Source organism: Mus caroli, chromosome 13 (genome assembly GCF_900094665.2).
Source record: "Mus caroli chromosome 13, CAROLI_EIJ_v1.1, whole genome shotgun sequence".
NCBI lineage: Eukaryota > Metazoa > Chordata > Mammalia > Rodentia > Muridae > Mus > Mus caroli.
In genome coordinates, this window is record NC_034582.1 from 85,588,053 (window position 1) to 85,609,892 (window position 21,840).

The 21,840-nt window shown below is 43.1% G+C and overlaps 2 protein-coding genes across 4 annotated transcripts in view; one reads left to right on the forward strand and one right to left on the reverse strand.

The window, feature by feature from the left end:
* Positions 1-2,000, forward strand: part of Acot12 (acyl-CoA thioesterase 12) — a 38,589-nt gene extending 36,589 nt beyond the window's left edge. For 2 of the 3 annotated variants that reach the window (XM_021179871.2, XM_029468242.1), the window contains 2 exons: positions 891-1,017; positions 1,252-2,000. In XM_021179871.2, coding sequence (XP_021035530.1) covers positions 891-1,017; positions 1,252-1,401 — 277 coding nt within the window. In that variant the 3' untranslated portion in view covers positions 1,402-2,000. The remainder of the gene's footprint in view (positions 1-890; positions 1,018-1,251) is intronic. The other variant, XM_029468243.1, reaches the window with a different exon arrangement.
* Positions 2,001-12,577: 10,577 nt separating this feature from the next.
* Positions 12,578-21,598, reverse strand: Zcchc9 (zinc finger CCHC-type containing 9). The gene is made up of 6 exons (XM_021180485.2): positions 21,510-21,598; positions 19,662-20,071; positions 16,849-16,999; positions 16,599-16,691; positions 14,851-14,919; positions 12,578-13,278 (listed from the first exon to the last, which is right to left on the reverse strand). The coding sequence occupies exons 2-6, from the start codon at positions 20,043-20,045 to the stop codon at positions 13,160-13,162; spliced, it is 816 nt and encodes a 271-aa protein (XP_021036144.1). The 5' UTR covers positions 20,046-20,071; positions 21,510-21,598; the 3' UTR covers positions 12,578-13,159.
* Between the last annotated feature and the right edge of the window lie 242 nt (positions 21,599-21,840).

A 21,840-nucleotide genomic window follows, 5' to 3' on the forward strand; every position in this document is an offset into this window, starting at 1 on the left:
CTGGTCCATTGTGTGCTGGGGCCATGATCCAGAATTTGAATATGGCCTTCTCATGTACGCCGGACCACACAGAGCATGGGATCCAAAGAGTGGCACCCCAGAAAATCTCCAACACACATATGAACTAATGTACATAGGTGCTCACTATAGCATTTTCTATTATGTCAAAGGATAGGGCAAATAAATTGATGTCGATCTTATAAATGATGATAAATTCACAACCCAGACCAGTGTGTGACCTCTAACAAGGATAACGAAGTCATTGGAGCACAAATATAAAAATGTCTCAAAATGTTTATCATTAGGTGGGAAAATCAAGTTGTGGGCTATATTTGCAAAGTGATTATGTTTGTATAACAAATCTATATGTGTGTATTTGGTAATGCTACTTCTATCCATTAATAAAATATAGAGAGCTGCATAGCAAAAGTTAAGTAAGAACAGTCATCCACAAGGCAGGGAATAGGATTGGAGCTAGAGCAGACCAAAGGGATGCTTTTATTTCTGAGTCTCTTGTATCAGTTTATTGTTTGAATGTTGCTTTTCTTTTTAATTAAAAAATGACAGGAAACTGACATCACAACCTGTTAGGGCACAGAACAACTTGAGCAACTCCAGCCCTGTGATGCTCTAGGTTTATAGAGAAGGGGTTTTGATGTGGAACACTCATCCAGACAAGTCTGGTTTTCTGACCTTACTCCTGCAGAGACAATAGGATTGTCCCAAGAATTGAGGATGTAGCCAACACTGGATAACTTGTCTAGCATGCAGAAGGCCCTGAATTTAATCCTCAGAACCAGGAAACTAGATTAATAAATGTCAGTTACTGTAGAACTGCCCTGTCTAACAACCACTCCTACAGAGTTAGAATGTGTGCTCTTACCTTCCAGCAACACCTACACTGTGGCACTAAGGTCAGTTGTGCTGCCGTTTGTCCCGCCATCTCCACAGTACATCAGAAGCGAGGTCATTTGTGCTGGGTTTCTCATCCAGGCTGTCGACAGCAATTCGTGCACCGTATGTTTGATGAAATATTTGTGTCTTAATTCATTCTCATGGCTATGGAAAGATCTCTTCATTTCCCCCAGATCTCCTATTCATCACAGTCTTATAATGTGTGTCCTCTCTAAAGGACCTTAACTCCTTCCTCTTAACTCCTTCCAGATTCACTCACCAACATTTTCAGTATCTTACTTGAAAGTTCTCCAAGTCAATAAAAACTCAACATACTGTATTTTCTCTTTGATGCAGGTAGCTTACCTGAACCAGATGTCAGACAGCATCCTCCCTTACTTTGCTGGCAATATTGGTGGCTGGTCAAAATCCATTGAGGAAGCTGCAGCCTCTTGTATAAAATTCATAGAGAATGCCACTCCTGATGGACTTAAAAGTGTGTTATAAATGGTCAACTCTCAACTACCTGTAATTTAATTCCAAATGTGTCCTTAGCCTTTTTATGTGGCAAGCTTTGGGGCCATACAATGATTTAATATCAGCCTAAGCAAAATGCCGTTATGACGAGATAAAAAAAAAACAAAGTGTATTCTGGTGATTTGGAGCCAAACTACAAGATCTCTAAAGCTCTACTGTACCAACACTTGGAAATTTCCTGGATACAATATCACATGATCTATAAAATGGCACAAAATTAGTCAACACTATCACAGATGGTTCCGGATTACAGAAGCTCGATGTGTATTCTGCAATGATGAGTTTATAAACCATGAAATGGTGGGCTAAAACCTGATGAGTGTTTAATATTAGTCCATGGGCAGCAGACACCTTTGTCAGGAGTCTCTGAGAAGATATATTCCATGTTTTAGAACTTTAAATTAGGAAGCATTAAAACATAATGGAATTCAATCAGTTTTTAAAATAGGAATGACTTCACTTCTGTCATTTTACATATATTCCAGGTAGGTGGCCAATTTAGTATCTATTTCTATACACGCACATGCCAAGCACCTGTAAAGTGTGATATTAGAGAGAATATTAACTGAGCTCCTCGTCTTCATATCTCTTCCATTAGTACTTTATCTCCTAGACGTCAACATTTATCATTCTACACCATGATGTACACCAAGCAGAATGTGTCAGGTTAGCCTCCTTCAAAGGATGACTTTTACAAATGGAAGAGGATCTCCATCAGGGTTGAGAGCAGGAGACAGGTTTGGGCTAATCTCACCAGATCTCTGCCTCTGTTCCCCTGCTGCTCCCACATGCCCACTCAAATAGTCTGAGGCTGGTTACAGTTTTTAATCTTACTTATCTGTCTCAAGGTTCTCCTGTATGTGAACTTTAGACCACGTTCTAATTTTATAAATTACTATTTATATATTATAAGAGTAATGCATAGCATAGAACATTCTAGAACTAAAAAAAACAACGTCAGGAAATATTTTAATTCTAAAAGGTAAAAGATTTAGTAATAAGGGGCTTATAAGACGCTGTAACTTAGTGTTATCATTTCAGACTTCTGAAATGAAGAGGCTTTTAAATGCTATTTGCGTAGGCTTGGTCTTTGAATTCAGGTTTTGAAATGTTTTCCTGAACAGAAACAGAAATACTTGAGTAACTTTAGCCAGCTTACGTGAGACATAGAGACAGTATGGACTCCAGTTTGCAGGATCTACCTTACCCAGGATGGGTATAAACTCTCAGAACATTGTCACTTGTCCTAGGTTTGTTTCCATACTGCCTACTTTGGATGAAGTCTAGTTGATAAATTAGAGATTCGCAATAACCTCTAATAAAATTGAGCCATCATAACAATGCACTTATGCTAAGTTGGGGATATGAGCTCCCTCTCAAAATGTCTTAGTATGCTGGGCTTACCTTTCTCCCTTCTTCCTGAGGGGAGTAGAGTTGGCACCGCGCCTACAGGTACTGATGAGCTAAGCTGAGAGGAATCTTGTACACTGTGAGGCAGCATTAGCTATGGTTGGCCTTCTATCTTGAACAGGAGCACTGCAGTTGTGTGACAGGGATATTAAATGACAAACAGACAGGCAGGGAAAACATGGATCCGTTGGATGTGAGGATGATCATTCATTCTCCAGGCAGGACTAATTTCAACACACCACACAAAGTGCTGCAGGAAAACACTTATAACTTACTTAGTTCTAGAATTTTCCATTGGCTATCCCCAGACAGTGGCTGGTGGAGTGACAGGCACACTGGGTTGGCTAGATGACATGGACATCGTTACCCTCACAAATGCCTTAAAACTAAATGAGTTTATAAAAGCAGTTCTTCAGCCCCCTTTCAAGTACTGCTGGTTGCACAAGGTTGGTGTCAGCTGGTCTGGGCACAGGACATGCCCATCTTCACGGTCTGTTCAGTTTGTCCCAGTCCTAGAGAACAGGCAGGTCCTGCCGCTTTCCCAGTTTCACACAACCTCAAACAACTCCTTCTAACCTTCCTAAGAGATTTCACTTCCATGCCTCTGAGCAGAGGTGTGGAGCCCGGCTACCTGGCTGTTTCAGGATCATTCAGCACATCCTAAATTGAAATGTTCCTTTTTAGGAACCCTTGTCTTTATCAGAACATGTTACAGGAAGAGACAGCAACACGCTACGGTCTTTGGCTGTTTCAAAACTAAACCTAGTGTCCAAAACAATGTTACAGTGCATTCACTGTGAAGTGCAATAGCTCTTGGCTTTGCGTTGTCCTAAAGGCCTTTTTATGACATTTAATTTATTTGGTTTTTATGTGATCATATGATTGGGGGAGATCAGAGAACAACTTGTGGAAGCCAGTTCTCTCCTCCTACCACGTGGATCTCAGGGGTTGACCAGATGTCACCAAGTTTGGCTGTGAGCCCCTTTATCTTACAGTGAGCTATCCTTGTGGGCCATGCCTTCCCATTCATTCCACTGCAATCTTTTCTGCTAGGCATATTTTTTTTTAAAAAAGATTTATTTATTTATTTATTATATGTAACTACACTGTAGCTGTCTTCAAACACCACAGAAGAGGGCATCAGATCTCATTACAGATGGTTGTGAGCCATCATGTGGTTGCTGAGATTTGAACTCAGGACCTTCGGAAGAGCAATCAGTGCTCTTAACCACTGAACCATCTCTCCAGCCCCTCTGCTAGGCACTTCTATGCTCTGCAGCTTCTGCAAGCAGTTGGAATGTACTTATACATAAATGAATAAATGATATGCAATGTTAGAAGACCTGCTATTTGGGCAAGTAAAGATGGGCACTTGGAGGATTGATTTATGGTGACTAGAGACACTTGAGCACACACCAAAGACACACACACACACACACACACACACACACAGAGAGAGAGAGAGAGAGAGAGACAGACAGACAGACAGACAGACAGACAGACAGACAGAGAGACAGGCAGAGGCAGAGACAGACAGTGACAGAGAGAGATGAGACAGAGACCATAGCCACCAAAGGATCAGTCCTAGACAACTCCCAAGGGCAATGCTTCTGGCTCATTCTAGGAAAAGCAGAGAACCAAGTGAGACTGAAAGACTACATTTCCCTCCAGTGCCCAGGCTTTAAGCAAATGTGGATATTGGAAAGTAGGCAGTTGACTGGCTCAGCAGATGTCAGCCTACTGGGGAATGGGGACAGAAAGGTTGTACTTGGGATGAGGAAGCATTTCACAAGGCCCCACTAAAGGGCTATTGGTGGGTGATTTCTCCTAGGGAAGGGAGACTCACTCTTTTTATAGGGGGGTTGCTATGACAGGTTGCTCATAATCCATACCCCACACCCATGCACATGGACAGCATTAATTGGACTTAGTGTGTTATTTAAATTAAAAAAAAAAGACATGAAGCCTACAGTGGAGTGTTTGGAACATTCAGGAGGAACTGGATGGGGGAGACAGGGTGTGGATATATTCATATTTTGTTGTATAATATATAAAATTCTCAAAGAATAAAATAAAAACGGGGTATTAAAGATCAAAAAAGGAAGTCACTTAAATGCAGATTTCATTAGAAGCGAGCTCTGCTTTACATAATTAGAGAAGCACTGTATAAAGTCACTAATCGTCATAATTGCTCACACAGAAATATTAACAGTTGACCAAGCCCCACGTCCATTTTTTTCATTCATGATTACACATCAAGTTTATGCTCCTAAGCCCCTGTCCTGTCTTCATTCCTTTTACTAAAGCCCACAACTGGGTTGGTTAAAAAAAGAGAGGGGATTGTGGTAGGTTTTCCCTTTTGAGTGTTGTGGTATTTTTACAGCGTTAAAGGTGTTTTCCAGTGATTCTAACAAGACTGAAAGGTTTTGGGTTTAAAAAGCAGCCTCATTTCTCTTTAGTCTGCCTGGCTTTCTTCATGCAACTGAGCTGCTCTCTACAGCACCTTTCCTTTCACCTCGGTCATAGAAAGAGATCTTGAGGAAAAATGTGAAAATTGATCAGAACGTGAGCACCCTGGGGCCAGCCGCCAGTGGGAAATAACTGATTTTAAGAAAATTAAAATAAGCTAGAATATGTTTTTAATACAGCCCACATTATTCAGTGCCTAGTTCCAGGCTGCTCACGGTGGAAGTGAGGTGTCAGGAGAGTCCTGCCATGGTTGGAACTCTGTAGGTGATAGTGAGACGGAGGTGTAGGTGTGCCTGACCAAAGGACTGCCTGCCCTTTGAGGAAAAAAAAAATATATATATATATATATAATGCTTACTTAGAATCTCAGGGCTTACCAACCGAAGAGTGCACCTGGAAAGACCCATGGCTCCAGCCACTTATGTAGCAGAGGATGGCTTTATTGGACATCAATGGAAGGAGAGGCCCTTGGTCCTGTGCAGGCTCAATGCCCCAGTGAAGGGAATGTCAGGACAGGGAAGCAGGAGTGGGTGGGTTGGTGAGCAGGGGGGAAATGAGGAAAGGCGATAACATTTGAAATGTAAATAAAGAAAATATCTAATTTAAAAAAAAGAATCTCAGGGCTTTTACAATTCCTGGTCCTAACTTGGCTCCCTTCTCACAAGTCAGAGAATTCTTAGATTAAAAACTACTTTCTCATTTTGTACCTGTGAGGATGAAGTACATATAAAACCACACATTGGCACTGAGGCCATCTTTCAGTTTGGGTTTTGTGGCCTTTTAAGAAATGTGGTCAGGATGTAAAATAAGTAAATAAGTAAATAGATAAATAAATAAAATAAACATTTAAAAATAGGATGAATACCGACACTGTTCTCTTCTTTCCACACCTGGCTTAGACTCTGTGGCAGATCCTTGTATTCCCTTCCTGAGAACTTCTGTATCTAAAACCCAACCATGGTAGGACTTTCGCAATTGTTCACCTCCATTGTGAGCAGCTGGAAATTGTAGACTCGTCTCAGTTCAGACATCCAGGGCCCTGATGACCCTCTTGGCATGTTTCCTAATACACACCGACTCGAGAGTGTCTGCTTCCTGCAGATCCAGATCATGGACTTTAGAAACTACCCCCCTCCCCAGAAGGTGTAAGCAAGGATCCTGTAAGCAGGCCCCCTCCTGCCTCTGCTTCCTTCTGATCATCAGCGTTTGAATCTCTCCACATCAGTCCAGAACAATTTCTCTTTACCTTTCCCAGCCTCCCCACTTCTCTCCACTCTCTTACTCCCCAACTACAGTCTCAAAAGCCTCCTCTCCAACCTTTCCCACTCCATCGGACCTTGTAATATTAGGGGACAGCAGGGCTCTGTCCTTGGTTTCCTCTTCTGTCTCTAACCACCACCAGTCCACCTGTCTCTGGGTTTTCAATGTTCACCAGGAACTCCCACTACTGCGTCTTCTCTTGATTTGTCCTGACCTTAACAGCTAATTACATACTTGAGCTTTTAGCAAGACACTGTCCTCTCAAAGTCAGTGTCCTTAGAACACAGAAGTCTGCTGCCTGGCCAAGCTAAATCTACCTGCCCCACCCCAGCAAATCTAATCACTTCTATGTTAAACAATATTAGGATCTGAACACTTTAAATAAATGTAACTGCTGAAGAGATGGCTCAGTGGTTAAGAGCACTGACTGCTCTTCCAGAGGTCCTGAGTTCAATTCCCAGCAACCACCTGGTGGCTCACAACTCTCTCTCTCTCTCTGTCTCTGTCTCTGTTTCTCTCTCCCCTCCCCCTCCATCTCCCTCTCTCCCTCTCCCCCACCTCTCTCTGCCATCCCTGCCTCCTTGGACTGAATAAGCTTTCTTATCACCTGCCTCTAGGCTTAACCATGTAATTCCTCCACAGAATGTTAGCAGACACAATTCAGCCAAAGGCTTCAAGGGTGTTTTGCAAGTGGCCTTGTTCTTTGGGACCTTTGCCACTATCCTGAGACACACATATCAGGCTCCTCTAACTTGAGATCTGCGGAACTTGCCCAGCCAAGACCTCTGACTCACAGACAGTTGCATTAAACAAAGACACTGATGGATACAGCTCAGGGACATGACTCCTATTAGCTCTCTGGTCTTCTTCAACTAGTTTATCCCTCACACTTTCCAGCCACATCATAGAGGGGTAGAACAGATGATTATCTGCCCAGATATAGTGCTTAAAGCTGGTTAACAAGGTCTCATGCCATTTACTTGGGAGATTAAATAGGGCAATAAACACCCTGCATTATGTTCACAGACCTCTTGGCTGTTCATTTGCCATCGGCTTGCTCCTACCTCATAGGTGAAATGATTTCTTGTCACCCATTGGGAAAACCCAGGCTTCTCTCTGGTCTTTGTATCAAGGTCATGAAAGATGTACCTTCTCTCACCCCTAAGAATGCCCAACCCACTTCTAGGTTTTCTGATTCCCGTTTCCCACTGTCTAACTTACACACTTTTAGCCATTTTTTTCTGTCACCATCAATTAAAATGTAAGCTTTACAAAAGCCAAGATTTCTGCTTTGTTCATTGCTATAACCCCAGTATTTGTATACATACCAAGTTTTCAATAAATTGTCTATGAATTAAAATAACCCTCCCCCGGCCAACTTCCTCACTGTACCGTTAAGGTCTAAAAGTTTGAAGTATATTTGCATCCTTTCTCTTCACAAGAAAAATATATAGAGGAATTTTATCACACATTCATTGAAATACTTTCCAAGTTTATACTCTGATGTGGTTTGAATGAGAAATGTATCTCTAGGCTCATGTTTAAATACTTAGTGCACAGCTAAGGGAGGGCCTTGGCATGAGGCAGAACTGGAGGAAGTGGCTCGCTGGGGGTGGACCTGAAGGTTCCTTAGCCCAGCCCCACTTCTTATGCTTTCTGCTTCCTGTACAGTCTGCCTCACACTCCACCACCATGCCTTGCTGCCAGGATGGACTATCATCTCCTCTCAGATGGAGAGCCTGATAAACCCTCTTCCAGAGACAGCAGCATCTAGTCAGGTTCAGCACACTGACAATGGCAGCTACACACATCCTTTAGGGTAAAACACAGACATTCTGTTGTCTATGTTATTCCTTGGCTTTAAGTTATTCAGTCTGTGCAGTTGCATAGCAGTATTGTTTCTCTTATGAATTTTGATTCCATATATGTATGTATTGTGTGTGTGAGTGTGTGCGTGTGCATGCACATGTGTGCCTTATGGTGCAAATGTGGAAGTAGAAGGAAACTTTAAAGCAGTTGGTTCTCCCCTTCCACCATATGGTCCTCATGCCAGCTCCCAGGATGGGCTTTCATCTCTCTTTCTGCATCTTAGACTTGGTTCCTCATAAAATCTCACTTCTACTCAAAGAGCAATAGTGAAGTTTGCTTTCGGTGATGTGTTCCATTTCATTTGATCTTCTTTACATATATTTTCAATGGGCATAAAGTTCTAAACTGCAAAGAATTTTTTTTTCCCACATCACAGATGTCACATGCTGTCTCTGGGCTTTTATCTATAATACTTTTAAATATTCTCCTTATTCTTTTTTCCTCTTATTGAAAATAAATTTTTTCTTATATAATATATTGATTAGTTTCCCTTCCCTTTATACTCCTCCCAGTTTCTCCTGATCTCCCCCATCAAGATCCACCCCCTTTCTATTTTTCATTATAAAGCAAACAGGTCTCTAAGGAATTGTAATATGATATGATATGATATGATATGATATGGTATGACATGATAGAACAAAAACTAACATTGGAATAGGATGAAACAAGAAAACAAAAAGAAGAGACCCCAAGAGAAGGCACAAGAAACAAATAGCCAGAAAGCCACTTATCCACACACTCAGGAATCCCACAAAACCACGACACTGAAAGTCATAATACATATATGACTTTATTATATGCATATAACATATTGTTCAAGCATGAGGACCTGAGCTTAGATCTGTACTCTACAATAAAATTCAGGCATGGCCGTGAAGTCTGTAACCCCAGTGATGCGGGTGGAGGATTGGCAGAATCAGGCAGATCTCTAGGCTAGGTGGCCAGCCAGGCTACCCAAAACAGTAAGTTCCAGCTGCAGTGAGAAATTCTGTGTGTGTGTGTGAAGACACACACACACACACAATGGAAAAGGTAGGAAAGCAGAGAGGAGGGCATCTGATAGTGATCTCTGTACTCCACATGAGCATACACAGGTGGATGCATTGTGCACACATACACAGAGATAAACAGTAAGTAAGAAAATAAATAATAAATAAATAAAGATGTTCAAGAATAATGTAAGATATCCACGTGCAAAAGGATGGGCTAGACATTGTCTCAGTTAGGGTTTTACTTTTGTGAACAGATACCATGACCAAGGCAACTCTTACAAGGACAACATTTAATTATGGCTTGCTTACAGGTTCTGAGTTCCAGTCCATTATCATCAAGATGGGAACATGACTGCATCCAGGCAGGCATGGTGCAGGAGGACCTAAGAATTCTACATCTTCATCTGAAGACTGCCAGAATACTGGCTTCCAGATGACGCTCTTAAAGCTCATGCCCACAGTGACACACCTACTCCAACAAGGCCACACCTCCAAATAGTGCCACTCCCTGGGCCAAGCATAGATAAACCATCACAGACATTTATTAGAAATTACATTCAAGAAAAGGAACACAGTTGAATTATACACTTAAGTGTAAACCATGAAAACACAAAACATCAAAAACAAATCTCACGACCTCTAGTAAATGGTTCATCTGACATAAAATGAAAAGCATACGCATCAATAGAAAAACAAATAACAAACTGGACTTGACCAAACTTCTGTGCCCCAAAGGATATCCTCAAAGGTGGAAAAAGACAGCTCACAGATGAGAGAAAACATGCTCAAATCTTCCATCTGATCAGGCACTTCCATGAAAAATACAAACCTCCTAGGCGTGGATGGTACTTGTGTTATCTGTTTAACAGGCACTAGTCCACAGATGTCACACGAATTGCTAGTCAGCACATAATAGGGTGCTCAGTCTAGACCCGGCTAAGAGGAACACGGAACCACAACCATGTCCTACTTTACACCACAGGCTTGCCTAGAAGGAACCTTTAAACAGTTTCAACCTCACACATCATCTCTCTGGTCCTAACATACGGCAACCTTGTTCTCTCTCCATGGGCTGTGGACTGCCTTCCCTCTTCTGAGATGCTTTTCTGCATATATTTATGGTGTTTGTTTTTCCTTGTCATTCAGACTTCAGGAAAAGTCTTCCCAAAAGCTTCCTCTGGACTATTCCATGTGAAGCAGCTCCTAGCAACAGCATCACCTATTTATTACCTTCACCTCACTCCATCGTTTAATTCAACCCCTGGGCAGATGTGAATGGTTCTTTTATGTTGACACCTTTGGGAATCCAGAAATTACTAAACACATGAGTCCTGCTCTCCTATAGCCTCTAAGCTAGAGTAAGGGGTTCAAAGGAAGTACTTGGAAGGCTTTAAATTAATGGAGGAAAGATGGACCAATGGAAGGAAAAGCATCAGGAGGAGGAAGGGGCCGTTTCTTAGTGTCTGCTTGCAGACCCTGCCGAGCCAGCTAGAGCTGAATGCAAGAGGGCATGGCTAGGAAACAGAGGTGGGCTTGTCAAGAGAAGCCTGAGAATCAAGGCTTGGAGCATAACTGTGGCAAACAAAAAGGAACGAGAAAGGCGCTGAGTGAGTGGTTACTGCAGGTGGACTTGAGTTTGATGTGTCAGTGGAGCAGCCAATCAGAACTGTCCGAGGAAACTGGGGATGTTCAAGCGGCATGTACTCAGGAGCCTGTCACAGAAAGGTGCAAGATGCGCTTAGAAGAGAAAATCAGGTGAACAAAGGTCTAAGAGACAAAATACTAGCCAAGTTTTATGGTGTTCAACAAAACATGTTTCTTTGTTTTTTTTTTTTTTTAAGATTCACTGTTTTATATATATGAGTGCTCTATTGACATGTATGCCTGCATGCACAGAAGAGGCCATCAGATTCCAGTATATATTGTTGTGAGATGCCATGTGTTTGCTGGGAATTGAAGTCAGGACCTCTGGAAGAGCAGTCAGTGCTCCTAACCACTGAGCCTTCTCCCCAGCCCCACACATCCTGATGATGTAATAGAACATTCCTTTCTGACACCTTCCCAAGCCACCTTCCCTCTTCAGGCCTGTTTGCTGTGATACACATGGCCTTGTTTGTTCATGGTCATAATCCTGGCGCCTGAGAACAAGCAGAGCTTGCATGCTGGGTGGACAAAGTATATGCCAAGCGTCTCCAGCATTCCCAGGTGAAGAGCTAGCCCATCACTCAGGTGTCCTACCACCGCTGCCTCCAGGACCATCCTGTAGCATCTATTCAAACGCTGCCCTCAACATCTATCCTTTCACTCTTTTTTGGAAGGCAAACAGGCCAGCAGCATTGCTGCAGTGAGGACTGTTTGGAGAGCACACTTCCAGTTGTTCCCTCGAGGATGCAGGCATCTGCGCTCTGGCGACATCCACCACGGCGTCTCCATGTTAAGTGGCACTCGTTTCCTTAAGCTCCGGGATGCTGAGCAATGTTTTGTCATCATGTTCTTCCCTCACCAACAATAAAAGAACAGCTCCTATTAAGACTACAACTGTTAAGCTGTGCAGACATGAAAACAGAGGCCGTGTTTCTTTTCTTATTTGGTAAATATTTAGCTTTTGAGGCATCAGTAACTAATCACAGCTGCTTCCTTTCGCTACAAATGGATTCAATCAGGTAGAATTTGAGATGAAACTCAGAAGCCACCAGCCATTCCATTATGCGGCAGTGACAGCGGCAGGACTCGTGGAATGTACATTAAATATGCATGTATTCATCAAATCAGACAAAGAAGCTAATGGGTCTCTGATTAGTGTTCTCACTCTATTATGGTGATGCATCCATCCTTCCACCACACCCTGCCACAGCTACAGCAGGCGGAAGCAGCCAGGGAGACTAATACAGTCTGTCATGCCGTCGCTCTGTCTGAGGAATGCACACTGGCTTTCTGGCTAGAATTTCTCTCTTGAAAAACTGAAGGTGCAAAAGAACTGTGATGCTGGAAGACTCTTTAATATTAATAATTTCTAATTCTTTGTATCAAAACTAAAGAGAGCTTCTTTTATCTCTATTAAGGCTTTTATTTTATTATTTTTGGGCCCAATATTGTTTTTAAAGGTACTCTAGAGCGAGAGTAACAATGATCAGTTCAACAAAGGCAAACAGTTGATATAATTTTATTCAGTACTAAGAATTACAGATTTTGTGACAACATATAAATAAATTTCTATTACAAAAAATTGATACTCTGAATTAAGAGCATATAACAAAATATTTTTTGATTCACAAGCTGAAAAGCATGTGCTTTGTTTAGGGGTCAATTTTGATTCATAATCTACATTTATAGTGATGACTGCTATAATCAGGTATAGAGGCATTTAGTCATTTCTAAGTTCCATCTGTTAAAAGATGCTCTTAGGCACAGTACTCTGGATGCTGGAGCAGGGTTATTAGTTTGAAGCCAACCTGGGCTACATAGAATCTGCTTCAAATACAGACAGACACACAGACAGATAGACAGACCACACACACACACACACACACACACACACACACATTTCTAGAGAGTGTAATTAATCCCCTGTACTCCTTGATAGATTGACTGTAGGCAAGCTAAGCCCACCAAGGTCAGAGTGGTGTCTGTAACACAGGTTTGCCTCCACAGGTGCCCAGCTTCTATCTCTAAAGGCTGACTTTGGAAAGTAACCTTGAGGTGGNAATTAACAACTGTACCAATTAGTATCAAAAATTAACAACTTTGGGTACTTTGGTTTTAGGTTTCTGCAGTTTGGGCACATCCAGCACGTCTTCATAGTCTGCACTCATTCCCTTTGCCCAGCGACCAACCGTGATGATCCGATCTGCAGAGGGATTTAAAAAAAAAAAAAATCAAGATATAAAAACAACAGTAATCAAATGCTTCCACTTAGAGTGGTATTGGTTTAGTAAAGGAACTAGTTTTGACATGAATAATCACAAGGAGAGATGACTCCATCACTGCAGGAAAGTGAGCAATTCTGTAATTGATTAGAGCCCTTGATTTCTGAGTACCACAGGCAATTTCTCATCCCAATTAGGGAGATGCAGAAGCTGCTTTGCAATGCACAGATTGATGAGAACTCCCTCCCTTCTTCCCCGAGTTCATCACTGAGGACTCAGTGATGCCGAGGGCCCGTGAACAGCAAAAGTTAGGAGGCATCCGTTTTAAATACACGCGATTCCACCTGCAAAATTAGACAGCAGCTGCTTGTCAGTTCTGCCATTTGGAAGTGGCAATCCTCCCGGGAGGGAGAATTCAAATCCCACTTCATCATTTCAATCTCACTCCTACACCATATAAAAATGATCTCCTTCTCGACAGGATTATAAACAAGAACTGGTTCTCACATTCAAACATCTGGGCAAGAGAGTCAAACCTGGTGGACTCAGCCGTGAGCTCGGACTACAGAAAATGAAAAGAAACGTGCTTTTCTTCTAAGAAGCACTGCCGGGGGTCCTGCTGCCTTTCCTTACTTGTGTGTATGCATGAAAGCTCATGTGTGGTGGTACACATGCACATGTGTGTATGCATAGGGTGGCCAGAATACAACCAGGTGTCATTCCATAAGCAGCACCTACCTTGATCTTGAGACAGGGCCTTTCACTGGCCTGGAGCTCAATAGGCAGGGGAGGCTAACTGTAGCAAGCCCCAGAAACCCACCTCCCTCTGCCTCACTGGTGCTTAGACGACAAGTATGCACCGCCACGCCCGGCTTTTTAGTCAGTTCTGGGGGCTGAACATAGGTCCTCTTGCCTGGGCCACATCCCCAAGCCTCTTTTGCTTTCTTTAACACAAGATTATCTCTATCTATTCTATCTAATGCTGGCAAACAAAAGGAATAGTGATCTCTCCTTCCTCAGAAGGCTGCTGCATGCAGCAGTGAACACTTACAATGTTCTTAATGATCAAGGCTAATATTTCACTGGAAGAAAAAGGACCAGCAGATGCTGTGTTGATAACACAGTTTTAATAAGTTTAACAGCTTTTTACAAACATTTGGGAACATGCAAAAGCAAAGCACAAGAGGACACTCAGGCTTATGAATTTTGAAGATTAATTTTGTATTTGAGTTTTATCTTAGGAATCAATATGGTTTGCTAAGTAAGAAAATAAGTCCTACTATGATTAATTTCATTCCTGAGCAAACAGGAGAGCTTGTAGGATGCCTTTCAGAATAGAGTCCTGCAGATTACCAACTCACTTCCACTGAGAACAGATCTGACTGACGTTCAGGGACTCAGGACTGTGCTGACTGCTCACAGGAGATGGCGAGGTCACTGTCGTCGTGCAGAAGCAGCTGTCTGCAAGTCACCAGTGCCTCTGAGTTGTTGCTAATGGAACTCGGTGAGAGCAGAGAGAGAAACCTCTTATGAACGGAAGCCGAGGAGCTCACCTGAGTTCTGATTTTCTGGGCAATCTTTCTTAAAATGTTCCACGGAGCCACAGAGTTTACAGCCGCCACCTAGTAAAAGAACAGAGTCACTGAGTCCCATATCATCCCAACAGGGCTTGTGACACTGACGCGCACTCTCATGTCTTATTTGATCCCAATCCCCGATGACTGTAAAGGTAGCCCGAGTCAGGAAGCAGGGTGGGTGCCACTACTCCTTTTAGGAACTCATTTGCCACTCCTGAATTTCAAAACACTCATTGGTACCAGCTGTTCCTCCTTACACCTGACCTTCCAGACGGGAGAAGAGGAACATGACAGAAGGCACAGAAGTCTAGAGGGGACCATGGAGAGGGAGTCGAGGTGTGCAGCTTTCACCTGGGGACATAACTTATGCAGGGACATGTCTGCACCCTGAGGAGGATGCAAGTTTCTATCCAGCGACCCCCAAGAGGTTAGTCAGCGCCACCCCTCTATCTTATAGGTCAGATGGGGCGGTCACTTACTCAAGCAAATCTGTTTTATTGCCTTCTATCTGCCTGTCCTGCTAACCTGAAAAAAACCACACCCATCTGCCTAATTTAAGCAATATTCCAGGATGGTGAGCTACAATACTTGGCTTTTCCAACAAGCGTTTCACATAATAATCTGCCTTCTCATAATCATGCTGGTGTGAGTGCCTTCTCAGAAAATGTCCCCACAGGATGCTAACCTGACTCCCATATATCCGATGCACTTCAACAACAACAACAACAACATTTCAATCTGGCTAACCATGAAAAGTCATTCTTGCTCATAAGTCAACTTTCCAGGCCCTTCCTCATGCCACAGTGAAGAGAGATGAGGCCCTTGAACAATGCACACGCTTTAAAAGTGACGAAGGCGACAAGATCAAAGCAAGATCTAAGATGCCACAGATTGTAAAGTGTGTCATTATTTCACTAAGCAACAAAGATGCCCATCATGTAGGACCCATGATAGATTCTGATTTCAGATATCAAACTGTGAAAAGTGGATCTTAGAGTCAATAAAACCAAATTTCCTAATCTCCATTTTATAGGCGACAAACTGAGGTAGTGTCAGTTCACTAATTTGGCAAAGACCGAAGCTGGTGAGCAGTGTTGAGACTGACTCCAAGAGCTACGTAGTTTTCCACTGGATTGGTGGGAGCAGGACCTCAAGACACAACACAGAGATGCCTAGGACCCAACGGCACCAGCCCTCTCCTTCACAGGCAACAACCCCATCCTGCAGGTCTTCAGCTACAACAGTGTTTCTTGCAGGCTCTTAAGACACTAGCTGAACCAAAGACAAGAAAGTTATATGAAGTCCCAGACCATGAGCAAGGAGAAATTTCAGAAACAAATATCACAACAAAACAGGACAATACACACCATTGTCTCTGGCAGAAATAGTGTGCTAACCATGACATTAGCACACTGCATGGCTTTTCAAATCTTTTACTAATGTGAGATTGAAATTCTCTGCCTTGTTTGAGCTTAAACACCCACAGATGTTAAACATTTCCTCACAAATAATGCCGAAGCAAGGAGTCCAAGAATTATGCCATAGTTCTTCCTGATTAATAAATCAAACTATAATATATAAATAGCCCAGCTCAGAATAAGTACTTGGCAAAGGTGCTCAAGGTTTCATCTTTTCAACAACTTATTAAGCAGCACATAGAATATGTCAGATTGTAATTCTGAGCAATGGTGACAAGTCTATGACATGAGGGGAATGGCACTTACCATCAGCATAGACTCCTTTGGTATTATCAGGGCAGGATCTGGACAAGTGTCCCATTTCTCCGCAGACAAAACATTTTGCAAAAGGAAATTCACCTGTAAGATCCAATGTTCTCATTATTTTATTGTGTGTATGAAAAATTGTATAATTCACATTGCTTTAAAACACTGTAAACAGAAAACATCTCTTCAGCAAGTTGGCTATTTGCTCACCTTCCCTCAGCACCAAACAAGAAGCTAAAAGAGAACATACCAAGCGCGGGGTCTACTTTAGCTCTGCACTTGGTCATCTCGTGCTCCGTGGACCCACAGCGGTAACAAATGCCGGTGCCCATGTCCTGACTCTCTAGTACAGCTGGGCAGTCAGCAATTCCGTGGCCAGGTTGTCGACAATGGAAACACACCTGGGAAAACAAAATATGAGTTTCCACAAGGTGAAACTACTCCCCTGCCTGCACTCATTTTTCATCAAAACTATCTTTACTTTGCATTTTAAACTTTTAAGAAAAAAACATCAGTATTGTATCTATAGAAGAAAGTACTTTCCACATTCCCAGTCAAGTGCCATTTCTATCACAAGGGCTTAAGTGCTTCTTAGAATTAATTCCAGTAATCTATTAATACGAGTCACAAAATGATAGGTGGCTTTGTAGGAGGCAACAGTTCAAATGAATTGAGCAAGTATGGACCACACATCTTTTACTAAGAATGCCTGCACCAGAAAACAAAAGGCGTGTATGGGGAGGGGTCTCCGTGGAAGTCAGACAATGACTAATCAGTACTTGTATTTTTAAATTTCATAGCTGAATGAAGCTGGGTTCAGTGTCTCCATTGTGACTCAGATCACAAGTTAGGAGCTATCCGGGTTGGTCAAGCAGTATAAGTGGCTGTGTTACAGTGGCTGAGTGGAGCCAGCCCAGGAGCCAAGGTTTATCAGTGCTGGGAGGCAGCGAAGTCTCATTAAAGTGTGGGTAAGGAATTATGGCACCGAAGATCCACAACGTTAAGGACAGCATTGAGGAGCCCTCCACTAACTGCCTAGCAAGCGCAAGTCTGCAGTCACTAGCAAGAACAGGAAGGTCAAGAAATCACTAGAATAGCTGTCTGCTCACATAAACAGAAGAGTTAGACAAACAGCATGAATGGAAAACCCTATCGCAAAGAAAAGGTCAAGTCACCACTGGCCAAATGCTGTTACAGAAAATCTCCTCAAAATGGGGACTCTTACATGACATGAACAGGTTTATGCAGGCCAACTGCTTCAAAACATTAAGGCCATGATAATCCAGCATACTTAGTACTGCCTAGTTCTGATTCAGGCCCATCAAAACTCGGTGGAGGTTTCCTGGAGTGTCTGAGAACCAGGAAGTGATGGCCCACGTTTTGTTCAGCAGGACTGTGGGACTAGATGGAAGAAAAGTGTAAGAGAAGTCACAGCCTATTTGGTGAGGAGAGAAGGCCGAAGGCCTGGTAGACTCCTGTTACGGTAATAGTTCGCAGGAAGAACAGCAATGTATCTCATCGAACTGCTTGCTCTCTCTAATAAAGTGATTAGCTGAAAGGAACTCTGGAGACTATGTAACAGTTGGTTGTCATTGACCCCAACGTATGCGGTGGGTCAGAGCTGTCATCTAAGAGAGAAGTTGGCAGAAATATTAAGATGCTAAAAGAGCAAGTAAGTAAACTATGGCAAGAGGGAATCTGTCTTACATTGATTCCGGGATGTGCCAGGAGCATAGCAAAGGATGCAGATACTTATTCACGACGGTGACATTCACTACGGTGACAATGACGGACTTCGTTGGCTACAGGAGCATCTGGTTATTCAGAGCATCACCCAGACTGCATGACATCCAAAAATTAGGTCTCTTCTGAGGACTCTGGAGGTCAGGTGTGGTGGCACATGCCTGCAACTCCAGTACATGGGAGGCATGGGCAAGAGGTCACCTTAAGTCTGAGGCCACCCTGGTCTACCTAGTTAGTTCCAGATCAGCCAGAGCTACATAACAAGACCCCATCTCAAAACAAACAAAACATTCCAATCAAACAAAACATTCCAACCAAACAACCAACTAACCAACCAAACAATGAACCAACCAACCAAAAAAAAAACCCCAAAACCCCTGACTCTAAGAATCCACTTCACATTTAGGTGGAAAATGGTCAAAAGCACAAAGACTTTAAATGTCTAAACATCAACTAAATAATTGTTCACATGCTAATTTGTATTATGACCATATATACCTATTTTCAAAAAATTACAACCACAATGAAAAACATGGAATTAGGTCTCGACAGTGCTGGTATTACGAGCACTGAGTGATATTCCAGATGACCTAGCTTCAATTCTCAGCACCCACAAAAGGTAGTGGGGGATCACAACTGTCTGCAACTTCAATTTCAGGGGAAACCAATGGAATTGGACTCTTTAGGTCTCCTGGGCACCAGGCACACAGGATGGATATACCCAAACATAAAATAAAAATTTATATTACCCAGTGTGGCTTCCTGGCCTCTCCCAACCTGGGAAGTTTCCTGCCTTAGCTTCTAACACCTATCAGCGTGAAACACTTGACGATTCCATAGCTTTCATGTAGAGAGAATTACAGGGACCTGGCCTCTTTCTTGTGAACGGATATTTTATACATAATAACAAAAGGGCATCCAAGTAATGGGAAGCACCTTTAACTTGGGGTATCTAGAGGGTTTTCCCACAGCTATTTAAAAAGATATTACCATAAGACAGTGGTAGGGCAAACATAGGTTTTGAATTCAGTTTGACTGCCATCTCTAGCATGGCCACGTGGCTTTCATCAGTTACTTAACCCGGACACACCTCTACTGTGCTTTCTGCCTGTAATATCGGAATACTATCATGTGTGTAATATTGTTATGACAACTAGCCAGTGTACTCTGTGTGTGTGTGTGTAGTAAGAAAGCACAAGCCTTTAAAAGCGGCACTAGGACTGCAGCAATTGGGCTCTGTTAAAACATGTATTGTGTGACCAGATGAGTAACACTTTCTAGTTGCACAAAGAAGGCAGCAACATACAGTCATGAGCGCACCATTGCATTCTTCTTTGCCGCCTGTCTCTTTAGCCGCCTTCCTTCCCGTCGACTGTCCTTCTTTAAGGCCAGGGCAATTTCTTCCCTCACTTCCCGGCTGTCGGCTGCTATCAGCTGTCCATTGTGAAGCACCTGTGAGTTCTGCTTCAGGTATTCCATGAATCCGTTCACATCTTCATTCAAGTACTCTTTTTTCTTTTTGTTCTTTTTGCGTTTTGCTTGAGGTGAGTCATTTCTAAGGGACAGCCCACTGCTTTGACACTGCTTACGATTTGGAAGGCTTTGGTCTGCTCTCTCCACAGACCCCTTCTTCATGTCCTCCCATGATGTTGCTGACAGGGGTCGCTTACTATTTGAAGTAGTAACTCTAGCCCACCTGGTCATGGTTGGATCAGAGGTACTTCACTAATCTGTAAGATAAGAGCAAGTAGCAATTAATTAATTAAAAATTGAAGATATACAGAGAAGTCATTACTATCAAATATACTCACGTTTTAAACTTTAAACCATTAAAACTCTTCATTTAGGTAGGGGCACAGACTCACGGTATGCTGTGTAGACATTTCTCTACAGTTTTTTGGCATTGAGCAGAGAGGCTCCACTTCAGTTGAAGAAAACAACATATGCTTAGTTAAAACTAGAAAATATTCTGCCAACAAATGATTTTTAAGTTAGAAATCATATGTAAATACTGTCCTCTCAAACCCTGCCGTCGTCCTGGCCATTTCTTTTCCAACCTTTAAACCAGTCTGCTTTCTCCCAGTCTGCTTGCTTAGTTTGCCAATGCAACTACTTGCAAAGCACATTAGTAAACATACAAAAGTCTTGTCCTCGTCTGTCTTTCCCCTGTGGATGTATAAAGGCAGTCTATGAAGTGTCTGCAGTCACATGGCAGTCTTCTCTTATTTAATGAGGGTGACTGCCATTTGCAGTCTAATGGTTTTAAGTCATTTTCTTTCTTTTTTTTTTTTTTTGGTTTTTCAGACTGGGTTTCTCTGTGTAGCCCTGGCTGTCCTGGATCTCACTTTGTAGACCAGGCTGGCCTCGAACTCAGAAATCCGTTTGCCTCTGCCTCCCGAGTGCTGGGATTAAAGGCGTGCTCCACCACGCCCAGCTTTAAGTCATTTTCAATTAACCCATTTTAGTGATCCAAATTGTAAAATAAACTTCACACTAAGAAATCTTGTTTGTGTACCCTTAATAAATGCATAATTAGAGATTTTCATTTAGAATACAGATACAAGCAGTTTTAAAAGGAGTGTATTTTAAGACGAATTATTTGGCTCCAACATAAAATTTGAGTATTTTTCTTTGCATACTACCTAGCAATTCTGAGAACAGTTTCTTTTTCTTCTTCAATGAATGAATACACCAGACACAATCAAAGGATTATTCCAACTACCGAGTTGCCACTTTCAGGGCAGCATCCAGTGTGCCAGGCAATTTAAAAGCCTTGGCACCAGGAGTCTGCAATATGCTTTCAGGGCCGGAGAGTGACGCTGTACGCCACTTTACAGTGCACCGGTACCCCGTCACCAAGAGGGCGGATCCTCCTCCCGCACACCCGGAATGTGAGGCTTTGGGTGTCTGGAGGGTGACACGGGACAGCCGGACAGTTCTGGTGCTCCCGCACGCGCGGCATCGCTTCTCCATGCCCGCCCCAGCACTGCGACCCGCGGGCACCCTAGCAGGCCTGCGGGGCCCGCTCCCAGCAGCGGAACCGGCGATCCGACAAGCTAGCTCCCCCGCTCTGCCCTCGCGATCTCCCGCAGGAGTCCGGCCCCAGCCGGCCAAGGTAGCACAGAGGCTCCCCACGCCTTAACCGGTGGTACCCGCGTAGCTCCTTACCGGGTCTGAATCCTCCAGAGCAGCTGAGACAACGAACCAGAGAAGCCCGGCCCGGATGAAGTTGCAGCCATAGAGACCGGAAGTGCGCCGTCTCCACGCGTCACTTCCGGCAGGCCAAGCCAGGGAAGCGTGAGGTGTTTGTGGGTCTTAAGCTGGGGAAGGTGGCTTGTGCCAGTTTGAGGGTAAGGGCGCTGCACTGGAGTCCCCGGACACAAAGATAATGAGCGCCCAGTCTGTGCGGTCCCAGACTGTGCAGTCTAGATAGACGGAAGGACTCTTGGGAGGAAGGTCTTCCTTACACGGTCCTTTGAACTGGACTTTAAACAATCCA